At 40.0% G+C, this 17345-nt stretch overlaps 2 protein-coding genes, 1 long non-coding RNA gene and 1 pseudogene across 3 annotated transcripts in view; all 4 read left to right on the top strand.

Moving 5' to 3' along the window:
* The window catches only part of LOC107726802 (dehydrogenase/reductase SDR family member 7C-B-like), a 5916-nt pseudogene extending 5075 nt beyond the window's left edge, over positions 1-841 (top strand).
* A 936-nt stretch (positions 842-1777) lies between these two features.
* On the top strand, positions 1778-3232 carry LOC107726811 (uncharacterized). Its single transcript, XR_001638300.1, has 3 exons — positions 1778-1970; positions 2193-2286; positions 2374-3232. It is a non-coding gene; the product is annotated as an uncharacterized LOC107726811 (long non-coding RNA).
* Positions 3233-3356: 124 nt separating this feature from the next.
* On the top strand, positions 3357-13979 carry LOC107726810 (uncharacterized). The gene is made up of 4 exons (XM_016536506.1): positions 3357-3485; positions 10326-10643; positions 12834-12917; positions 13142-13979. Exons 2-4 carry the CDS (start codon positions 10405-10407, stop codon positions 13647-13649), a joined length of 831 nt encoding a protein of 276 aa, XP_016391992.1. The 5' UTR covers positions 3357-3485; positions 10326-10404; the 3' UTR covers positions 13650-13979.
* The window catches only part of LOC107726801 (NACHT, LRR and PYD domains-containing protein 12-like), a gene marked incomplete at its 3' end in the record, with an annotated part of 36218 nt that continues 32610 nt past the window's right edge, over positions 13738-17345 (top strand). The window contains exons 1-2 of the mRNA XM_016536499.1: positions 13738-13858; positions 13948-14932. Of these exons, the coding sequence (XP_016391985.1) occupies positions 13738-13858; positions 13948-14932 (1106 nt within the window). The remainder of the gene's footprint in view (positions 13859-13947; positions 14933-17345) is intronic.

Here is a 17345-nt window from a genome sequence, read left to right as displayed (position 1 = left end):
GACAGGCTATGTGTGTGTGTGTGTGTGTGTGTGTGTGTGTGTGCTGGGGCTGGGAACACTCTCAGAAACCCCAGTGGTTACCGCCTTGCGGCTGCAGTTGGTTATGCAGGGGGGGGGGGGGGGGGGGGGGGTCTCGCCTCAACCACCACCAGTGTGCAGCATCCACTTGGTTAACAGCATTCAGGGGAAACTGACGGTTCCCTTCCGCACCTCCTGTGAGTTTTTGTGACTAATTTACCTTGATGTTGTTGAATATAAATTGTTCGTAGCACTAATCAACAATAATAAATGTCTCAAGATGTCTAGAATATTTAGATATCTTTGTCAGTGTAAGATGTTCTGCATTGTTCAGATGCTGCCTCCAAGCACGCCGTCCAGGCTTTCTTTGACTGTCTGCGGGCTGAGGTTCAGGAATATGGGATAACCATCAGCACCGTCAACCACACCTTCATACAAACTCCCAGTACAAACTCAGCGGATGAAATCACAGAAAAATCCATGTGGACAGGTGAGTGAACTACACTGACATGTTCATAATGCCTTTGCACATGGTTTGTAGCTCATAACATCTTATTTGTTTGTTCACTAAATTGTCCTGGGCATTCTGCTTGGACACTGGCTGGAAACTGCAGACTTCAAACCCAAGTCTCTTGGTGTGACCCCTAAAGAGATGGACACTGAGCTCCTGAAGACACTGAGCAGCAAGAAGAAGGAGGTTTTGGTGGCCCGCTCCATCCCTAAAGCAGCTCTCTATGTCAGATCGCTCTTTCCTAACCTGTTCTTCGCCATCATGGCAGCAGGAGTCAGAAATACAGTAGCTGTGGAGACGCCTGATGACTGAAGAACAATGGGTTTTACTAGAACATATCTACATTGTATAAAGGATGTTTCACTGTGCTGTAGTGCACAAATTAGAAGAAAATTATCAAGTCAGTATGACTGTGGATTTGCTGTGACTGCTCTTGTTTGGAAAAAAGTAACAAATAAACCTGAAATCAATATCTATCTATCATCTATCATCTATCTATCTATCTATCTACATTTAGCCATTTAGCAGACGCTTTTATCCAAAGCGACTTACAAATGAGGACAATGGAAGCAATCAAAATCAACAAAAGAGTAATGATATGCAAGTGCTATAACAAGTCTAGGTTAGATTAATGCAGTACATGTAGCAAGGTTTTTTTTAATTATATAATAAATAAAAAGAAAACAGATAGAATAGAAAAAGAATAGAGCAAGCTAGTTAGAGGCCTTTTTTGCTTTTGTTAATTGTATAATAAATAAAAAGAAAACAAATAAATACAAAAACATTAGAGAAGCTACTGTTAGTTTTTTTTTTTAAGAAAACAAGCAGCTAGTAAATGAATAGAGTGCAAGTCTAAAAGGGACAAGTTTTTTTTTAATTTTTTTAATAGAATTAGAATAGAGAGTGATAAGAGTTAGAGGGTCAAATAAAGATGGAAGAGATGTGTTTTTAGCCGATTCCTGAAGATGGCTAAGGACTCAGCTGCTCGGATTGAGTTGGGCAGGTCATTCCACCAGGAGGGAACATTTAATTTAAAAGTCCGTGAAAGTGATTTTGTGCCTCTTTGGGATGGCACAATAAAGCATACGTTCATCTTAGTTTATTATTTTATTTACTAGTGTATTCAAAATTCATATGTAATATTTAAATAGGGTCATGTGAGGATCTAAGGCTGTAGTTCACTGGTGCTGGTCAGATGTGACAGATGAATAAATATTATTACAGCGCCCTCTGCTGTTATTGCTCCGCACTGTGTGGTGACGTCACATCATGGCGCGCTACATATTGTCTCAAAACTGCATCTATCGGTTCACTCAAGGATATAAAAACAGTCAGCGACTCAGCAGCAGATACAAATGTTGTGGATGCACTAACTTCTCGAATACATGTGTGATACACGATAGACAGAATCAGCGTTTCACAGTTACTCTTGACTGCGGCGGTAAGAGCAAATATATTTCATTCTGATGTTGTGTCTCAAAACCCAGTGAGCTGCCTATTTAGACAGCATTCTGACCATCAATACACAGATGATTCACATCGCGGTGACCACTAGGTAGGCAGCCCTATGGGTTATGAGACTAAATTTCATGTGATTTTATGCCAATAACAACAACAATCCTATTAATAATAATAAGTAAATTTCCCTTGTCGTGAGAATCAGGAGCAGTGAGCAGTGCAGTGCTGAAATACAGTCAGTCAGGATCAGCAGGTGGAGTTGATCTCTACAGAGGTTCCTGAATCACACAGGGGTAAAGGTGAAATCACTCTTCAGCTTCCTCAGTTCTTCATGTTCTGCTGTTTCCTGTAACTCAGTAACAAACTTCTTTTTGTTTTTTCTTTAGGCTGCTCTGGATTTCGTTGTTGAAGAAAAGTTGGCAGTGAGGATATCCTGTTGGTACATTAGAAAATATGTTGATGAAAATCCACATCTTGGATACCAGGCTTACATTGAAAATAAATAAAGGCAGAATTAAACAATATCTTAACAGAAGGTTTTACATACATCTTTCCTCCTTTACAACCTGACTCCTTGCAGTTTTATGACAGGATGAACAGAGCAGATGTCAGAGCCTACAAAAGAGGTACAAACAAGTAAACAAACGGTTGAACGTACGAATGAATGAAGCCATGCATAAATACAGTCCAAACAGTGTTGAAATAGGCTGTGTCATATATTTTATTCTAAACTTTTCTGCCATCCAGACTTGTTAACTTCACCCTCTATTAAAAATATAGATTAATCAAGTAACCATCTCAGTGCCTAGTAACCACTCTATTGCTTAGAAAAACCCTAGCACTGAAAATCATGTTGTTACTAGTGTTTTTTTTTTATTTTTTAAAAGGCCTACTGAATGTAATTCATGAGGGTGTTATTCAGTGATGCCATGTGTACATTTCAGACATCTTGGATATTAGGATAATTAAGTGAGATCATTCTGCTGGAATTATTAGGCAAATTATTGAACCCACGGTCTTCATCATCTGAAACACAAGATTATTGTGTTCCAAATCACAATGTCCTACATTTCAAAAAGCCATGAGTAAAATAGGACTTTAATTTTTATTAATTTTTTTGTAAATGTAATTTCACAGTTTAAATTCACATTTTATTGCATGAATACATCACAAACATCAGGTGTCTCACATTGCTCTAATTCACACGTCAATTTATCTGTCAGTTAGAAAAGTGATTTATTTAGATTTTTGCTTTTGAGGTGAATAAATACTGTGATTTGTATTGTTTGTTTTTTGTACATTTTTCTTTATTTACGCCTGCTGTAGCAAGTACACAGCTAGCACAGCACGTAGCCTGGATTCCAACCTCATCACGTTCCGACACTTGATTTGCTGCGGCTGCATTTCGCGGAAGTCAAAGTGAAACCGAATGCGATCCAAAGACTAGATCGACGCCATTTCAGATGAGTCGAGATCAACGATGTCTTCACATGTTACGGTAAGTTCGTTAAAACGGTTCACAGCAGTGATATCAATAAGGACCTTTTGCGTCTAAACAGACCGTTTGTCGAACTCAAACACGTTAAAGATGTTCGTTATTCTCCTGATAGAGACGAGAAGAGCAGCGCGGTTAGGACAGTTCCCATCCTCAGGCCTGTTGTGCTTCCAACTCTCATATTTTCTATGTCGGTCTACCTAATTCTAATCAAACACACCTAAAGTTCAACACTGTGGTTAACTTGAGTTTTATAATAGACATTCGTATGACATTCGTGGAAATCCACGTTATATTCTCCGTTTGTATCATACTCGCGCAGGGCCGGAGTGGGAGTATTTTTCAGCCCTGGAGTTTCATGACTTAGAGCGGCCCACTTTAGTTCACGACTGACTAGCTATTACAATAATGTAATTAAAACTTCAGTATATAAGTCTGCAATGGCGCACTGTTCTCTACAGACTTGTAATTCATTATATTGTTCTACAGCTTTGTTTTTGTTTTTTACTGGCCTTTTCAGCGCCGCCTTTGCACTTTCTATTATCCATTTTTTAAACTATAATTTTTTGCTCGCATATCTCCAACGCATATCTCATACAAAAACATAATGTCTGCCTGCAGTTAAAAAGTTCTCAGAAATAATCACATTTGTTTTGCTTAACCTATTAATGTACAGTTATTCTAAAAATAATTTTAATGTCATACAAAAAAACAAAAGTCATCATCCTGAGTAAATTGTACCATTATAAAATTGTGACTGCACACGTAGTGTAGTAGTTTAGGAGGTGAAAATACTGTGAAATTACATACATACAAATGGCAAGAAATTTGAAAGCAACAACTGAACGTCTATGAAACGTCAGTCAATAATATTTTTTTAAACAATGGCACTTACATTTTTTGAACTAAAATAGGCTATTATTGCAACCATATAGCCTATGAATTAGGGATGCACCGATACCACTTTTTCCAGTACTCGCCCGATACCGATACTTTTATTTTTGGTACTTGTCGATACCGAGTACCGATACCAATATTTTTATTGCATTTGTACATTTTTAAAATATTGGGTACAGAAACTTATAAGAGTATGTATAATGTTAGTTTGTTAACTTCATTTATCAAATAGATACAGTCAAACCAAAATTTATTCAGACACCTTCAACATTTCTCACATTATCACAGTTTATTCACTATAGTTTAGAAAATGGTAATAAAATATAACAAGAACTCAGAGTTAAACTGTGTCAGAACAAATTCAGCTTGATAATGTTAGATAACTTTGATAGAAAGGTATGTAATGGATTACAATCAACCAAAAATTAGACAGCTGTTAGTATGACACTATTTACACAACTATCAATACTTAGTCTATTGTACCACAACTCCACAGCTCTGGCTGGGGATGCCAAATTTTGCCCTGCGCTTGCGGTCTCTCATCAGTGGTATTGGCCACAAGGCTGCTGACAGCAGCTGAATCATCTCCGGGAACCAAACTTGGTTCCTCCAGAGTAGGGCCACAAGGAGAGTGAACATTTCATTTCCCTGACTCGCCAGATAACCAAAGGGAGCAAAGCGATCGGAGGGAATGCATCCAGACAGTGCATACAGTGTTGGGCCAATCATGGGCCGGAGCATCCCGCTGCATTGAAAAATAGATTGCGCAATGACAGTTGTCTTCGGAGACGAAGAGGTCCACCTCTGCCTTGCCGAAGACTGGCCAAATCATCTGAACCGACTGGGGATGTAGTCTCCATTCTCCTGGGGCTACATTGTCGCTGGAAAGCATGTCCGCTCTTTGGTTCAGTTTGTTCGGCACATGAACCGCTTGTAGTGAAAGGAGTTTGCTCTGTGCCCAATGCAGGAGACGCCGAGTCATCCTGTAGAGGGGACATGACCTGAGGCCCCCTTGGCGATTGATATAGGCTACCACAGTCATGTTGTCCGAACGGACCAGGATGTGGTGCCCCTTTAAGGCTGGCAGGAAGGTTCTTAGGGCCAGACAAACAGCCATCATTTCGAGGCAGTTGATGTGTAGGCATTGGATTGCCTTCGTACAGAGCACCCCAGCCCAAGCTGGAGGCGTCTGTCGTGACCACCTTCCTCCTGGATGTAATTTCCAACTGTACGCCTGGTAAAAACTAGCAAGGCATTGTCCAAGGGGCCACAGCTTTTGACGCAGCGATGTGTTACCCTTATATAACACCGGCCCAGGTGCCAAGCGTGGGACGGAACATGAGTTCTGAGCCAGTATTGGAGGGACTGCATGTGTAGCAGGCCCAGGGGAAACGATGAGGAAGTGGCCGCCATGAGGCCGAGCAACCTCTGAAACACCCTGAGGGGACGTGTAGTCCCTAACTTGAACGATGCCACCACTCGCTGAATGTTCAGGGAGCGTTCCGGCGTAATCCAGGCTCACATTTGAACTGAGTCTATAATTGTTTCCAGAAGCACACTCGCTGTCTGGGAGTCAGAAAACTCTTGGCTGAATTGATTCTCAGCCCAAGACGCTCCAGATGGTTGAGCAACAATGACCTGTGAGCGATAAGTTCCCGTTCTGATCTGGCTAGCACCAGCCAGTCATCAAGGTAAATGATGCGGATTCCCTTCTGTCTCAGAGGGGAAAGAGCTGTGTCCCTGCACTTCGTAAAGTGCGATCTCAAGAACGGTCTGTGATAGGATGTGAAAGTATGCATCTTTCAGATCCACAGACAGAAAACCAGTCCTCGGGGCATATTTGCATGAGAATCTGTTTCAAAGTTCTGAACGGCCATCGCATGAGAGAGCGATTCAGATGTCTGAGATCGAGAATTGGTCTGAGCCTGCCATTTTTCTTGGGAACAAGGAAGTAGTGGCTGTAGAAACCTGACTGGCTGTTCGCTAAAGGGACCGTTTCTATGGCACCTTTTGCAAGCAATGTTAGCACTTCATACCAAAAACGTGAGCTTCATTGTCCTGTACCGAAGTTTGAATAATACCTCTGAAGCGAGGTGGCCTGAAAGCAAATTGGAGTGAGTAACCTCGTTCTATGGTTTTTAGAAACCAACCTGACACAACAGGGATGGCTTTCCAACCCTTGACCGGATGGAAAGAGGTTCTAATTATTTAAACGTTAGTTCGCCACACGGGGGCGGGGAACTGGCCTTCCTGGGGAGAAAAGCTCTCGGAGAATGGAGAGCGAGCGTGAGTTCGCCGTGGGAGCAACCTGCGCCCATGAGCACAGCTTCAGTGTGGGCATGACCCATACGCATTCAAATCTGATGCGGTCAATGATAATAATCAGTGGGGGGTGCGGTGTCTTCATTGAAGGCGAACCGCAAGCGAAGCAGCGAGAGACACAAGCTCTCGTAGTGAGAGCAATCTATCTCAGTGAGAGCAGTCTCAGTGTGGGCGTGGCCCAGGCATGCGGCACACTAGAATCTGAAGCTGTCAACTATATGGAATCATTGGTGAGAGCATTCTCCTCTGATCCGCCTAAAAAAGATCAAACCGCTCTAAGCAATTGAGGGGTGCTGATCTTCACGTGTAAAACATCATGGCAAATCAAAGTGCTGTGGGGAGAGTGAAGCACGCGGGACCTTTCTTCAATGAAGAAAGCGAGCCGCGAGCGAAGCAGGAACAGACTGATGCTTTCGCTGTGAAAACAGTCTGTCTCAGTGAGCGCAGCCTAGTGCGAAGCTGTCAGTGATGCAGAAAGATTGGTGACAGCATTCTACTCCGATTTGCCTAGAAGGATTGAGCCGCTCGATGTAACGAGGGGCACTGATCCTTACGTGTAAACACACAGGCAGATCAAAGTTCTGCTGAAAGAGTGAGCATGTGAGACCTGTGCCGATGTGGGATCACTCAAACCCGGATGCTCAGCTCCGTGACTCAAACTTTCTTTCTCCGAGCTCACTGAGAGAAGAGAAACGAGAGAGCGGGAGGGGCGGGGTGGCTTTCATTGAAGAAAGTGATCCACAAGCTAAGCAGGAACAGACTGATGCTTTCGCAGTAAAAGCAGTCTGTCTCAGTGAGTGCAGCCTAATGTGAAGCTGTCAACGCTTACAGAGACATTGGTGACAGCATTCTACTCCGATCCACCTAAGGATTGAGCCGCTCAAAGTAATGAGGGGGCACTGATCCTTGTGTGTAATCACACTGGCGGATCAAAGTGCTACTGGGAGATTGAACATGTGAGACCTGTGCCGGCATGGGATCACTTAAACCCAGTTGCTCAGCTCTGTGACTCCACAGTTCCTTTCTCCAAGCTTGCTGAGAGAGGAGAAACAGAAGAGCGGGGCTGCAGTCCGCGAGCGGTGAAGAGCGAGACTCATGCTCTCAGTGAGAGCATTCTGTCTCAGTGAGCACGCAGTCTCTGCGTGGGCGCTGCACAGACAGGCGACACACTCACTGCGCCCTTCTGCATGCAAGAGACCCACTCGCGGGGCGACATTTGCAACAATGTCTCTAGGAAATTTGCACAGAAATTTGCCCTTCTGAAGCGCTGGATAGCCGCAGAGGAAGTCTTCTCGCTTCTTCCCCTGCTGGGGCTCTTCTCTGGCGGCGAGCTGCAGGCTGAGCTTCTTCCTTTTTCGGCTTCTTGATCGCAGAGTCAGCAAAGAGATGGTCTCGTCGTTGAAGATTCTGATGAAATGGCGCTCTGAGCTGACTTATATAGAGTCGGCTCTGCCCATTCTGGCAGGCTAAAGCGCCATTGGTTTGTGCAGCTACACAAACGTTAACAAATCAGGCTTTCAGTACCAGGGTAAACAGGAGTTGACCCCATACGCAACGTGAAGTGAACGTTTGAAAGGGAACAGACACACCAATTAGTTATTTACCTATCTGAAGAATAGCTGAAGCTGATTGATATTGTGTTGGTCTGGAGCAAGGTTTGCATACAGTATTCATGAAAAATAAGCAAAGTAGTTTTAAAATCTGACAAATGGCTCAAAATTAGAGCATTCTGATATTCCATTTTATTTATTTATTTAAACACTGATCTACACTGGACACTTGTGGGGACGCTGTATAGCTAGAGAGTGCTAGGCACTGTATGATGATACAAGCCTGCTGAAGTCATAGGCTACGTTAAGTATAAATATGTTCTGCTCACTTTATGACTTAAAATAGAAAATATTTGTTGCATAAGGACACGTTTGCAATTTATATTCATATGGTTTAAACAAGTCTATGATTTGTATGAATATTTTGGTGGGACTCTGCCCTAATGAGCCGTGGCTGAAGAACAATGTAATATTATGATCAAATCTATGATGAAAAATTCAATAATTTTACACATCAAGAGAATATCAAACACAGTGTATTTCTCTAGCTGGAAATCTTAAGGATTTGCACGTTAACTTCAATATTTAATGTAACTTTAATGTTGAGAGCATTAGCGAGAACACTTGTCTGTTTTCTTTCATACTCTTATTCTGAGGACACTCGTGCAGCAATGGATGGCGAGGACCTCTTTGCAGAAATGGGCTACACAAAAAGAGAGACTCAAAAGTCGTAAAACTTACCAATTCCCGGATAAGGCATCTAGGGATTGTTGTATTAGAATAAACACAAATAGAACAAAATGACTAAAGTAACAAAGACAAACATATGATTAGACAACAGATAGTTTAATGGTGTGCTGGACATTGGATAATTTCACAAGAAAGTATAATGCAAATGACAGTCTTTATCAGTGTAAAATATTATATAAGCCTATAATAATTAATCCTCATGATATGAAGCCACATCAGATAACTAAAGGGAGCTGTTTTAAACACTGGATGCAAATGAGTCAGAGTAAAAACATATAATTAAATATTCTCTTTTGTTGGAAAACAGGTTTGTAAACACTCCTCATTAAATTAGAAACATATATTGAGGTCGTGTTTCTATTAGATGCATGTTAAAGGTGACAACTGAGCTTGCAAAGATGGATTGTGCAGCATTATGCGAACCGATCAATGCACTCTGATCTCAGTACAGTACTTCACAAAATAAACAGAGCAAACAATTATTTAATTATAACTTTTATTATTTAAAAATTGCACCGAGCCAATGTGCAAAGCAGGCTCAATTTAGGTTAAATCATGCAGCGCTAGTATGCTAGATTAACCTCATACATGAACAATCACACAACAAGTGCTCACTTCGTATAACCAAGCACTTTGTCTTAAACACATGTGTGAATAGCCTTGCAAAGACAAAAAAAATCTACACCCAACCACCACAAGTGCATAAAACAATATAAATACTTATCATTGTGTAGGCTGATGTAGTGATGAAGATGGAATGCTAAAAGAGATTGGCAACTATGTTTTAGATAGCAGGCCAGGAAAGTCTTTGATAAAAGTTTACGTGAGCATTCAGACAAAGATGGAGGAACAACAAACGTGAGGAAGTGGGATGCTTTCGAGATTTGAATCGTAAGATATGGCTCTGCATTTGCTAAAAGAACTTGCCATGTAAACTGGTGATTGAGACGCCAGTAGAGTTGACGCGACAGCTCAATGAACATTCAGAATGATAGCTGACATGATCTTAAAAGGCCTGCTAGTGTTTCACATTTTCCGTTGATAAAATTATTAACACTTTTGAATCATAGTAGGAGGACGATCAAACAACCACAAATGTTTTCTGTGTGATTAGTTCAATGCATAATATTAATCAAATAGTGTGAATTGTGAAAGGAAGGTCATTTGTCAACGACTGCAAAAATGAAGCAGTGAGTTCAGTGCTTATATACCAGGTGTCAAGCAGTGATTGGCCAGACCTATTAATATGAATGAATGATGTGGCATTAGAGCCTTTCTAGCAGTACTTATGCTTAAAGCTTCATTTCTCTGTTTCCACATACAGGCCTGAAGTCAAGTTTCTTATCTAGGAAGAAGAGAAACAGAAGAACAGCATGTAAAATGAGTGTGTATGAGGAGAGAATATGAGGCTCACTGTTGACACTCAGAGAGCAGCATCTCCAGGATTCAGCTGTGTGTCAATGAAGAGCAACAGATCCGTGGGTCTGCCCCCTTATCTGAGTGATTTTGACCCTCTGAGAGCAGCATCTCCAGGATTCAGCTGTGTGTCAATGAAGAGCAACAGATCCATGGGTCTGCCCCCTAATCTCAGTGATTTTGACCGTCAGAGAGCAGCATCTACAGCATCTATCTTTGACCCTGTGTGAGTATCATGACATTGGATGTGAATTCTATTAAACACTGCGCTCACTGAGGTTCTTCTCTTTTAATATTTTAATAATAAAAAAACTCCTTACACACCTGCATGATCACTGAAAAATAAAATAAATAATAATGATAATAATAATAATAATTTGCAAAAATTGTAATACTAATATTATGTTAATAATATATAAATATTAGGTTATAAGTAATAATATTAGGTAATAAGTAATAAATATTAGGAATGTCACAATGTGAAATTTTGACTAAATTATTATTGTCTGATATAATATGATATCTGCGATTATCTGTAGATTTACCTTCAATTAAACAATTTTAAAAATCCACAGACATATCACAATTTTGGTCCTGTTTAAACAAATGGTCACTTCATGCATTTTCTCTGATCAGGTAGCTATCCGATCGTGAAAAGACTGGGTTTAAATGTCCTACAAAACACTTTCGTGATGGATTTAAGTCTGATCACTCAAACCACTTCAGGAGGTCTGGGGCGCATTCCAGATGAAACTGGACAAGTGTAAATGCATCTTGTTGTTGAAACCACATATGCAAATTTTACACCTCCCAAAATGTAAAAAATAAATAAATAAATGTGTGAGAGTGTGTTATTGGCTATATGACATGTCATAGCCATATATGACAGCGCTAATGCTACATGCATCGCCACAGATGAGTAGCTGAGTATCTCTTCAGCAAGCCGACAGACAAACTGCCGCAAATGAAACTGAAAGTCAGTTAAGTAGTGAGACTCAATTATCTTATCAGTACTAAAGTATATCTCCTGTTGCAGTCATTGATCTTGAAATTAGCTGATGATGAATAAAATGTGGTGCATATCTTTTGCTTTATTTGACGTGAATGCTGTTAAATTTGCATATAGCTTGGGAATTCAAGATTGTATTTAAATTTGTTTTGCGGAGAAACATTTATGTTGCCAAGTGGAATGGATTTAACAATCCAGATAGCTTTCAGATCAGTAAAAACACATGAAGTGACCAGGAGTAAACAAGCCCTTTATTGCAGCATTAATTGGGATATGCAGTTAAGATATTCAATGTCAATAGCTACCATTAACTGTTTGGTGACCAGCATTCATCAAAATACCTTTTTTGTGCTTTCTCTAGTGAAGTAATGAGTTTATAGACACTGAGTGAAAGCGTTACGTCACATGTTGTTCCACAAGCTGTTTCTATCCACGTCTTTCCACGGTTGAAACATGATAACATTATGCACAATACATTTCAGTCAGTTGCATTATTCAACATACCTTCTGATGTTCATTCATGTTTATTTTGTGCTAGTAGCACAGCACAAAAGCAGGGGAGATGATTGGTTCAGGTGTTCTCTGTGTTTCTGCTTGAACAGAAATGAGTCTATAGCGATCTGCAGATTTATATAAATTGCAATTATTGTTTGAAATTTGTCACAAAATTTACAGAACTTTAAAGCGGAGACCTTGTTTATATTAAAATAACAAAGCACAAAGCTTATTGTTATTATTGGATGGGGAAGCGTACAGCAAATAATGTTTAGTGAAGTTAAGTAATATTTACTATGTTTGTAACACTATTACCTTCATCTGGGCCTGAATCTTTGGATGGTGATCCCACAGGTGCTGTAACATTTTAGATGTGTTCGCATTAGCTGTCACTTTTCATCTGCATGATTTGCATATTGGATACCCGTCCTCAACCACACCTAAATCATTTTAAGATAGCTAAAATGCTCCCAAATAGCTAAATTTGCATCTTCAGTGGATACAAGTCTGGAAGTTGCCTTCTTCCACCATGTCACATCATTTTGAGAGTTTCAAATGTGCCTTTATTAGAAGATCACCAGTGAACTCAGCTCGTAACAGCATCACAGAGCATCTGGACTGACAGCACATGCAGGAGAAAGTAGTTGATCCCATCTGAAAGACAAATTTTCATGTTTTTCCTAGTTTTCAACCATAAGTTAACAAGAACTGTTCACACCCATTGTAAGAAAAAGTGAAATTTACATAAAGAATTATCTCTATGATAATTAAGCTCTTTGTAGAGAAAGGAGAATAGTTTAATTGGAGTGGAAGTTTGGTCAAGGCAGACTATAATTTCTTACAGTGTTTGTTTATTTATTGGAGCAGACCAATAGTTTGTAAAAAAAAACAATATTTCTCTCTTTTTCTCAGTACCATCAGCAGGAAGAGAAAGAGAGCAGCTTCTCCACTGCAGCCCCCTGATCTCAGTGATGAAGCAGAGCCTTTTGATTCTGTGTGAGTATATTCATGTAGAGTGAGACTTTCAACACAAGAGCAAATAATGTACACAGAAATAACAAGAGAGAAATGTAATTTTTTTTGTTTATTACAGCAATACATTTCAAATAAGATTATTTAATATTAGGGGCATTTAAATATTGATAATGTAAATATTGAAGTTTTGATAAAGCTCTTTTCTGTTTGTTTTTGTCTCTCTGTTCATCGTAATGTGTTTTCAGTGGTGGGAGAACTAACCAGATCAGATATGCATCCTGTCAGACCTTCACATCTTCTTACTATCAGAACCACATCAATCATTATGATTCAGAAGCATCCCTGCAGCGTGATTCTCACCCACAGGATGATCTGCAAAGAGTCAAAGACCAGCACAAAATTATCATGATGAACAAGTACGAGAGCTTATTTGAGGGAGTCAAACTACAAGAGAATCAAACCCTCCTGAACAGGATTTACACACAGCTGTACATCATAGAGGGAGAGAGTGAAGGAGTGAATGAAGAACATGAGGTGCTGCAGATGGAGAAAAGTTACAAGACACTCCAAGACACTCCAATCAACTGCAATGACATCTTTAATCCTTTACCTGAACCAGGATATGAGGAGAACAGAAGAGAGAAGAAAGACAAAATAAAGACGGTTCTTACTAAAGGCATCGCTGGAATTGGAAAAACCGTCTCTGTGCAGAAGTTCATTCTGGACTGGGCAGATCAAGACTGTTCTTACTAAAGGCATCGCTGGAATCGGAAAAACCGTCTCTGTGCAGAAGTTCATTCTGGACTGGGCCGAGGGAAAAGCCAATCAGGATGTAGATTTCATGTTTGTGCTTACATTTCGAGAGCTGAACTTGATTAAAGATCATCAGTACAGTCTTCACAGACTTCTGTTTGACTTTCATCCTGAACTTCAAGATCTGGACTCAAATATGTATGATGAATGTAAAGTTGTGTTCATCTTTGATGGTCTGGATGAAAGCAGAATTTCACTGATGTTTTCAGACAGTCAGAAAGTTTCTGATGTGACTGAGATTTCATCAGTGGGTCTGTTGATGTCAAACCTCATGAAACCGTCTTCTGCTGGATCTCATCCACTGTGCTTCAAAACCTCCTGAAACAAGATCTCAGTGCAGAAATCCCTCAAACTCTGACTGAAATGTACATCTACTTCCTGCTCATTCAAACAAATATGAAGAACCAGAAGTATGAAGAGAGAGATCCAGAGAAACTCCTGCAGTCCAACAGAGAAGTGATTGTGAAACTTGCTGAACTGGCTTTCAATCAGCTGATGAAGGGCAATGTGATGTTTTATGAGGAGGACCTGAGAGAGAGCGGCATAGACGTCAATGACGCCTCAGTGTATTCTGGGATTTGCACTGAGATCTTTAGAGAGGAATCTGTGATTTATCACAGGAAGGTTTACAGTTTTGTACATCTGAGCTTTCAGGAGTTTTTTGCAGCACTGTATGTGTTTTACTGCTATTTACACAAGAACAGTGAGGTTCTGAAAATTTTCCTGACAGGAAAGTCGAGAACTCAGTGTGAGAATATTCCTCTGGATGTGTTTCTGAAGGGAGCAATGAATAAAGCCTTGAGCAGTAAAAATGGACACCTGGATCTTTTCCTTCGATTTCTTCATGGCGTCTCACTGGAGTTCAATCAGAGACTCTTAAAGGATGTGCTGAGACACACAGAGAACAACCCAGAGATCATCAAGAAAATAATCCAAAACCTCAAACGAGGTCAAAAAACGAATGTCAGCCCTGAAAGATGGATGAATCTGTCACACTGCTTGATTGAGATGAAAGATAATTCTGTTGTTAAAGAAATGCAGGCATTTTTAAACTCTAAAACAAAAAGAAAAAATTTCTCTCTTGCACAATGTTCAACTTTGGCAAACATGGTCCTGATGTCAGAGGAGGTGCTGGATGAGCTAGACTTCAATAAGTACAACATCAAATCAAAAGAGGGCAGAAGGAGACTGGTACCTGCTGTGAGGAACTGCAGAAAAGCTGCGTGAGTGTTAACATCATATTGCAATATAAACATAGTTTGAAAGAGGTCGTGATAGAGGTTTGATGAGTATTTTCTGGGTTTGTGTTCACAAGCATAAAACATAATGGATTGCAGTTATGGCTGAGCTGGTCAGTGTGACAATTGGCCCACTGTAGGGGTACGGCAAAACAAATATGGATATTCGGGCACAAATAAAGTACAGTGTTTTGTTTACAAAATGCCAATTGTTATATTACGACCATGGAAACATTTGAATTCTTGCTGAATGGGAGAGATTTCTGAGGACATAAAATTTAATTAAGCCATATGCAGCTTTGTGTTCTGGTCTGAGGGCTGGTCACTCAGATTTTCGCAAATTTAACAGTATTCCATGAGTTATTCCACTAAATAAGGAATCTCTTGTTTCTTTTTCCAAATACTCACCGTCTCATTTGCACAACCTTTACTGGGAGGAAAAAAAACACTTTGGACCAGTGTAGAATTTGTCTTATTAATTTTAGTTAACCCTTGTACATGAATTTTAAAAAGTTACACATAGGTCCTTAAGGACAAAAATGTCTGTGTCAAAAAACTTCAATGAAAATACTATATTAATATTTTTCTCCACTTTCACCTTTTTTTTAAGCAGCATCATTGTTGAATGAAAAATTCATTAATTTTCAGGTGGTTAACACTTTAAACTGATAGAATACAATAAACTGCTTCATTTAGAGACTAAACCAAGTGCTGTCGAAGCACATGTAAATAGTATATGTTTGGCTTTTGCGCCACGTTTTAGCTTGTAACTAAACATATGAAAACCATAGTAGATTGCATATATTTATTTAGAGCAGGTGGTCTTGATTCAAATGAGCCAAAGCACAATGTAAGATAGCACGAGATAATCCTCGCAGAGTGACAGGACATGCTGCTTTGCTAAAGCTATAGGTTTTCCAGGATCTCACCATTTTATAATGATGACACTAGGGTTGGCGCGATAGACGATGCCATCATCCATCGCCGATGGCTGACAGACATCACGATGTTGAGCTGGCATCGTGATTCCTCCCCCCACCCCTCCTCCCGCAACCCGCCGAAAGTATTGAAATTATATTTCAATACTTTCTCTCGCAATTATATCATTGGGTAATTATACTGTATATAAATTGTGGGCATCAGGGAGCCGCAGTACTTACCACACATTTTACAAGATTAGATGTTTGTCAGTGGTGCTCAGGATCTGCAAATCATTTGCCATCGTCCTATCTGTCATCTCTCCTTACTCTGTTTATGTGGTAAATAAAATTTTACGTACTGTTATGTAACAGGCTACCGCTAGCAAGTGGCTAACCATGCTTTTGTGCTTCATGCTTCGGGCACACCCCCATTATTAATATGAGTAAATTATGAGTATTTTTATGTAAAGATCTCACTTGTTTGGAGAGGTTTTGGGGGGAAAAGTTCATATTTTCTGCATTGCACCAATGGCCCTATCAAGTGGAAAATAGTAAAAAGTTTGAAAAAGACAAAAATCACACAAGGTCACACAAGGGTTAAATCATGGCCATGTTGTGCTAATTATGGTTCACTTTATAATTCACTGTTTAAAATTCACTTTAACTTTTCTGACTGTTGGGAGAAATCATGAAGATATGAGACAAGAGGTGGGCTCTGTTCGGCTTGTGTCCCATAGCCCTCTTAAAGTGTAGAGTGGGATATATGGTGAAGCATTTATCTTTGCAGGGGTGTTGGATCATGAATGAAGATACAGGGAGTCTGGGGTGGATATGAAGTGTCTTTTATTAATGTTGCTTACTATGCAAGTGTCAGATGAGAAGTGGCCAAGAACACAGAAATCACAACTACATATATCTCTCTCTCTGTCTGCTCAAGCATTGGCATACGTCCCAGTTCCCGGGTGCACCATGTACTTGTTTTTCAGTTCTAACACAAACATAGATGGTAGTTCAAGCTTGCATATGAAGAGTTCCAATGCAAAAGCCTCTAAAAGCCATCTTGGTCAAAAATGAGATAACGACACTAAGTGAATGCTCTCCACACATACAGTAGTATATGTTCATCAAGTACTATCACTTCAAATGCGCTAAATCCCAGCCTCAACCCATTCAGAAGTACCAGTACTTACATAGAAACTAGGACTGTCAGTTTAACGCGTTAACTTAATTAGTTCTAAAAGAAATAACGCGATTAAAATATTTTAACGCAGTGGCCCCGCCCCCAGACATCTATGTCATCTTACATTTCATATAGTTGACTGTTGACAAATATGATGCAGGGCAACAACTCCATAAATGCAGTTATGCCCTAAAACTCAAGATATTGGTGCAAAAATGCACCTGTGTGTTTTTGTCTCATATTTATATCATACGATATCACACGAGCAGGGAGAGCAGTATTACACGAGTGCTGATTT

Source organism: Sinocyclocheilus rhinocerous, unplaced genomic scaffold (assembly GCF_001515625.1).
Source record: "Sinocyclocheilus rhinocerous isolate Xijiao unplaced genomic scaffold, SAMN03320098_v1.1 scaffold1447, whole genome shotgun sequence".
NCBI classification, from domain to species: Eukaryota; Metazoa; Chordata; class Actinopteri; order Cypriniformes; family Cyprinidae; genus Sinocyclocheilus; species Sinocyclocheilus rhinocerous.
This window is presented reverse-complemented; position numbering and strand designations above follow the sequence as displayed.

Excerpts from the sequence above, each read along its gene's own strand:
- LOC107726810 (XM_016536506.1), top strand. The coding sequence starts at position 10,405 with ATGAGGCTCACTGTTGACACTCAGAGAGCAGCATCTCCAGGATTCAGC. Across the intron at positions 10,644-12,833 it reads GCATCTATCTTTGACCCTGT|TACCATCAGCAGGAAGAGAA; the intron begins GTGAGTATCATG and ends TCTTTTTCTCAG. Across the intron at positions 12,918-13,141 it reads GCAGAGCCTTTTGATTCTGT|TGGTGGGAGAACTAACCAGA; the intron begins GTGAGTATATTC and ends ATGTGTTTTCAG.